The sequence below is a fragment of the Neolamprologus brichardi genome, chromosome 16 (assembly GCF_056152115.1).
Source record: "Neolamprologus brichardi isolate AB-2024 chromosome 16, ASM5615211v1, whole genome shotgun sequence".
NCBI classification, from domain to species: Eukaryota; Metazoa; Chordata; class Actinopteri; order Cichliformes; family Cichlidae; genus Neolamprologus; species Neolamprologus brichardi.
Genome location: NC_142119.1, coordinates 4,974,079 through 4,980,962, shown reverse-complemented (window position 1 = coordinate 4,980,962; position 6,884 = coordinate 4,974,079). Strand labels below are relative to the sequence as shown.

Here is a 6,884-nt window from a genome sequence, read left to right as displayed (position 1 = left end):
GTCTTTCCACAGCATTAATGTACAGGTACATAGTTCCCTGTAGCATTTCAAACTAACAAATTATTTCATTATAGTAATGGATGCTAATTTGTGTTCTCTGCACTGTGAAGATCATATGTGATGCTGCCAACATTATCACAAATGTGGAAGCCAAGTGGCCAGGCTCTGTTCATGACTCACGAATTTTTCGTGAATGTACACTGAGCACAAAATTTGGACATGGTGAGTTGAAAATACTTTAAAATATATAAAGACCAATTGCTACAGGGACATTTGAACTGAAGTGTATCCTTCTGTCTTAGGAGAGTTCACTGGCTACTTGCTTGGTATCCATGTTTACCCTATTTGCTTACCCCTTACCCTGACCCTGAACCGGGCCCACAGCAGCGATATAATCTGGCTCATTGCAGGACAAGAGCCAGAGTTGAAATGACTATCGGAATGCTTAAGGACCGGTTCCAGTGCCTTCAAAGACTCAGGGTCACCCCAGAAAGGGCATGTGACATTATTGTGGCATGTTTGATTCTTCACAACATTGCCACAATTAGAGGAGAACACTGTCCTTCTGAACCAAACATCAGCAGTGATCCAAACCATGAACATCCTGACCCTCCCACGGACATACAAGATGGAAGAGCAGTCAGAGACACCATATGTCACAATCATTTCCTTTGACCCATCACCTCAACATGTTGAAAGAAGAATAAACAGATTTTTTGTTCAACTGGCTTTATTGGTCACCTGTATTTCCTGTACACAAAGTATTAATAAGTATATTATTATGTTGTTCAAACACTGAAATAATTCGTCCATATCTGACCACTTCACCCACCCTTAACTGATGTTCCAGCAGTAAAATCTCAATCTTGGTCTTTTGGATCTGCTGCTTGAAGTGTTCCATTTCCAAGTCGCATTTTTTTATTTTCTTGATCAAATAGGTCTTGTACAGCTGCTTTACAGGGAGCTATTGAAACACAGAAAATAGCATTGACATTCATAGTACATGCCTACTTAGGTTGGTTGTAAATCAGTGCTGAACATCTTACTGAGGAAAGGTTTGTTGGAGAAGTGGCTGGACCCTCTTCCTCTTCATTTCCATCATCACTCTGTTAGAGACATAGAAAGTCCATGGTTTTATTATAGTACCACATTTTAGTCAATTGTTATATTTTCCATTGTAAGATGTAAACCTCATGAAGTGTCTCTGTGCTTCCTCCTCTGTAACAGCTGTCAATGTTTCTTCATTATTTTCCTGTAGTAAAGAAATTAACAACATTGCTGTTCTACTGTAAACTCATATAATCTGTGGAGTATTAAGAGTACTCACAACTGCATGTTGGTCTGGCTCAACAGGAGGCTGCACCAGATGTAGTACACCATCACCATCAACTCATAGAATATGAGGTTTATACAGGTCACTTATAACTTACAAGGGCCCAAATGGCAATTAACAAACATCTACCAATCACCTTACACTTCACTGTCATTATGCTCTCAAAGACAACCAAGACTGAGGGAAGGCAAAATCAGTAGGAAAATAACTTCACTACAAAATAATTCATTATGGTAAAGAGTTTATCAAATGAATGAGTAGCACTGCAAAGGTGACTGTGAAGAAAGGATGTATGCACATCATGTATTATTTTGAATTTACCTCTTATGTAGGCACTTGTGTCTTGCGGGGTTATTGACTCAGAGGATGTCCCCGCAGAGATGCCTTCAGCCACAGGGCGCCCACTGTTTTGGCTGAGGGCCAACTGCTCAGCCTCTGTGAGTGGTGGTGGTGGAGGACCCCCACCTGTTTTTCGGGCCTCCGCTTTTTTTCTGTTGGCTATAACGGGTCACATTTGAGCATACAGAGTAAGCAAATATGTACTTGTAATGTGCTCAGATAATTTCAATAAGTGCTTACAGAAAGAAAATTAATGTAGCCTCTAACTGCAATTGAAATAGACCAAGCACTATGGCTCATAATACAATTACACCTTACCTGTTTGGACTATATTTTTATATTTCATTTTTACTTGCTGCCAGGAACGTTTGGGGCCTGTTGGGTTGCACCTGCGCTCACATCACATCACAAAATGAAATGTATAAAATAAAAAATAAAATAAAATATAATAAAATAACGTGTTAAATGGGTGGAAATCCCTAGATCAATGTTTAAATTAACACTCACGCATTGACTCTGTCGGCTATGTTTTGCCATGCATGCTCCCTTTCTTTTGCAGCTGAGGCTGTGTTACTTTTTTTCCGCAAAATTTGCATGTCATCGGCATATGCTGCCATCAGAATTTCGGCCTCAAGCGCTGTAAAATACATTGACCGCGCCTTCTTTCCCTCTGTCTCCATGGTGACTCGCTTAATCTGTGCTCCACTAATCAGGGCTTTATGTATCCTCGTGCGCGCGCTTAACTTGGGGTTAAAGCAACTCCGCATTGATTGAACTAATTGTTATCAGCCTTTCTGAGACCGAATATTCCGTGTTGGACAGTTCGGGGTTACTCAACCCTGAGTATCATTTTTAACTCTGAGTTTTCTAAACCCGCTTTCTGAAACAGACCCCTGCTGTCATCATATTCCGTCATAGCGTATTTTGCATTTTTTAGAGATGGTGGGTAAAATTCACAGGGCATGTGTTTGGTAAATATAACATTTATATTGGAGAAGTCTCCTTTTACTTAAAAAAAGAAGGAAAACAAACCAGGACAAGATCGGTTTGGACCAACCCAAGAAGATTTACCAGTATAGATGTAACTGTAGCCACTGTGTTCAAATCCACAGGCTTAAAATACTGCAGGTCTATCAGATGCGGCTGGTACTGCAGGGATACCATAAGGTGTTTTTCAGCATCAGTGCCTTTATGCTGCAACTATGGCAATACTGAGTGTATTGGTCCTCTTTTAAAGAGCGAGTTTGGAGGGGGAAGTAAGTTTGACAGCCATGGTTTGCGTCTTATTTATGAGATTTATGTTTTTGTCTTTTTGCATTGATTTATTATGTCCATTGACATTCATCCATGATAAACATAGATGTTAGCAAGATTTAGGCAACTAGAACAACATGTAGTAGTAAAACAATAGAATCAGAGTTAATATTTACGGCGGGGGTGGGGAACTCCAGGCCTCCAGGGCTGGTGTCCTGAAGGTATTAGATATCAGCCTGGGTCAACACACCTGAATCAAATGATTATGTCATTACAAGGAGGAGGAGGAGGTAATTGAGCCATTTGAATCAGCTGTGTTGGATCATAGACACATCAAAAACCTGCATTTACAGGATTGACTCTTCATGCCAAAATACTGCTTTTATCCAGTCCTCTCAACTGTGATTTTAAAGTGTCCAAATGTTAAAACTTGGAGATTACACCAATCCCATTATTACCTAATGACTACATAATGTTTATCGAGTTCATAAAAGGTTCTCTGGGGGCTTTTATACACTGACCCAGTTTAAAGGTGAAGTAAATGTCTCAGGCTGCACACTGTGAAGGCAGTTGAAATTGATATAAAACATTTCTTCTGTGGTTGACAATTAGCAAAGAGGAAAATTCACTCAGCAGCACATGCAAGTTCTTCAGATGGCGACTGATATACGTTTTTGAAGATTATGTGCTTAGTATAAGAGGGAAAACTTTAAAATTTTTGCATCAATATGGAAAATAAAATTTGCACCTCAGTTGCCAGTGGGAAAAGGATCTATGCTACGCTAACTTTTATGACTTTAAATCAGGGGTCCCAACTCCAGCCCTCAAGGGCCGGGGTCATGCAGTTTTTAGATGTGTCCATGATCCAACACAGCTAATTCAAATGGCTAAATTACCTCCTTAACATGTCTTAACTAATCATTTGATTCAGGTGTGTAGACCCCGGGTTAGATCTAAAACCTGCAGGACACCAGCCCTCGAGGCCTGGAGTTGTGGACCCCTGCCTTAAATCTTTGACTGATGCAATCCTGAAAGAAATTGCAGCTGAAAAGGCACCTAGGATGAGACAGACAATGGAAACAATCACCTTTCAACAGTAGTTATTTATTAATTTAAAGCCATTGGCACAAGTTCATAATTATAATTAAAGTAGAATTAGATGGTGTGAAAGACTTAATATCAAAATTCATTTCTAAAGATTAATAAACACACAGTATGAATTCATTTGGATTCATTTTAATCAAACTCCATTTAAAGCACCAAATCTCAACAACTGTCACTGCAACTGCTTGTGAATTATTGAATGAAAGCAGTGACGCGCTGCTTTAATATTGTGGGGTTTTTTGTTGTTGTATTGTTACAGTTTTTATTGTTGGGTTATTTCTTAGATTTATTGTAAAAGATACACTCAAGTTATGTGAATGAGGAGGACCACGTTTATTGTTGTACAAGATTTGTAAAATCTAAAATTAGCTCGTCATGGTCCTGGATCTTGGCCTCTGTGTTTTGATTGATTGTTTTGGGACTTATTTATGTTATTATTAGAAGTATTTATGTTCTAGCTCTGTATTTGTCTTGAGTCTGGCATCTCATAGACCCTCACAGTTTTGTTATTTTTATTTCTTGGTTACTTGGTTGATAATGTATCATGTCCAGTCTGTCCCCGTCTTGTCTCCATGTCCTATCAGCAATGCATCTGTGTTTGGTTACCTATAGTGTCCCCAGTCGTCTCCCCGTGTCTGTCCGGTCTGTCTGTGTTCTGTCTCTGTAGCTGTCTGGTTTCCCTGTCTTGTAGAGTTCATTCTCCTTTAGTCTGGTCTCTGCATTTAGCCTTTCCCGTTATCATCACTTTGTGTTTTATCCTTTACCTTCCCAGTCAGTCATGTCTCAATGTCTGTTTATCGCCGGTCCCTAGGTCATGTTCACAAGTCTTAGTATTGGTCTCAGTGTGTGTATGTGTTACTTTTTTATACCTTTGTGTTTGAGTTCAGTTTGTGTCATGTGTTGAATCTTCCAAGGCCATAAAGTCTGCTCTTAATCACTGACAAGAAAACACACTCACTGGCATCTTGGAACTCATTCTTGACTTACACTGGAGTAACTGTTTTTTTTTTCACCCTGCAAATGGGTTTGATCAGCTTTTTGTTTGTTTGTTTGTTTGTTTGTTTGTTTACTTTTCCTTTCAGCATACCAACTATCTCTGATATCTTTCTGACAGAGTTGTTGTCAATATGAGGTGTAAAAGAGGTACAATGCAACTACTGGCATCTCAATTTCATTCTAAATGGCTATTTGCAAACTTGACCAAAACAAATAATAGATCCCAACCTACTGCTTCTTCAACCTGCAGCGAGTCTCTGATGATATTTTGATGCAAACTGACACAGGATATTGTTCTGTTGTTCTAATGTTGGATCTAACCTCAGCCTTTGACACAGTTGATCACCATATCTTGCTTGACAGGCTGAGATAATCGGTGTATATCTGCCTTACAGTAGTTTACTTCATATCATTCAGATTTTTCACTTATAGAACTGCATGCCCATAGCAGGTGAAAAAGGTCATGTGAATAAGGCCTGCTGGTTGGGCTACATACAAGACAGAAAACTAAAGGTGACAGAGCCTCCTCAATAGTAGCAGGACTCTCTGCCCTTTAGTTTGAGGTCTGCAGACGCTGAGCTTTTTAAAAATCAACTAAAAACTCACAATTTATTTTTAATTAACTATTTCAATATACTGATGTCTAATGTTTTTTTGTTTTATTTTGTTCAGCACTTTGTGATCAATATATTTAAATGTGCTATATACTTAAGGTTTTGACTTTACTTATTTTTCTACAGCTAAACAAAGCTGTAAAAGCATTAAATTATAAATTTGAGTGTTTTCTCCTCTACATACACCAATTACATCAGCATTAACCGCTATCAGCATCCAGTGATTTTTATAGTATTTGGGCACTTGGCCAAGGAAGAAAACAGAAGTCAATTGCAATTCTGCTGAACAACAGTGAGTGTAGAACCTGGGAGGTTGTTTTCTAGGCTATCTTTCACTCAGGGTTGCCACGGAACCGCCCACACACACATATACTGCAAGCTGTTTGTTTGAGCTGGAGGTGACGGACCTCTTAATCGATACACATCAGCGTTGAGCTGGGAACATAATATAGCTCGTGTGTAGACACGCGCAAACGTTGTGTATGATCATCCATAGATGCACACACTGACACACACACAAACAATCACATTTAGTACTTGCCAGCATAATTTTAGGCATTTTCTGAACAGCAGGTAGTAAAACCTTTTTCAAAATAAAATTAAGCCTTACATTTTGATGCTGGCCAAATAGCCAAACACAAAGGCACCTCAAATATCATTTTCAGAATCATTACAGTCAAATTATCTGCAGAAGTTGTTTTTCATTTCATCTGGTATGTCATGAAGATGATTGACAGCCAGCAAGAAAAAAACAGACAAAGAAGTATGCATGCTGTAAAAAGCCTTCTGTGTCAGTAAGGTGAGTAATCCTGAAAGCTTGATCATGCTCTTTGCTATAGTTTGAACTGAGAAAGGGCAGAATTGAAAAAAAAAACCTCAAATAAATAAATAAAAATAAGGTCCAAGTTGAAACTTGCTAATTATACGTTGGCTAAATTTATTGTCTCATTACTCTCTCGATCACTCTCTATCTCCTTAATGTGAGGTTTTGATGCATAATCACGATTGAGATAATTTGATGGTGTGTAGCAACTTTGGAGTAGCTGTTTTTTCACATTTTCTATCAAGCACAAATGCAGGGAAAAAAAACAACACAATTAAGACGCTTGTTGGTATTCTCAAACATATTTTCTGTATAAAATGGCTAAAGAAGCTTCTACTGAAGTGTGGACATTCTTCTGAAAGACAGAGATCCCTGGTCAGTACAAACCTCTGAACTCTGATAATGGCTGCTAAAATCTATA

General features: G+C 38.7%; 1 protein-coding gene across 1 annotated transcript; it reads right to left on the bottom strand.

Annotated features, from left to right (window-relative positions):
* Positions 1-730: 730 nt before the first annotated feature.
* Positions 731-2,352, bottom strand: LOC148098118 (uncharacterized). The gene is made up of 7 exons (XM_087830009.1): positions 2,180-2,352; positions 1,991-2,061; positions 1,655-1,831; positions 1,328-1,389; positions 1,191-1,252; positions 1,047-1,104; positions 731-964 (listed from the first exon to the last, which is right to left on the bottom strand). The coding sequence occupies exons 1-7, from the start codon at positions 2,350-2,352 to the stop codon at positions 731-733; spliced, it is 837 nt and encodes a 278-aa protein (XP_087686135.1).
* Between the last annotated feature and the right edge of the window lie 4,532 nt (positions 2,353-6,884).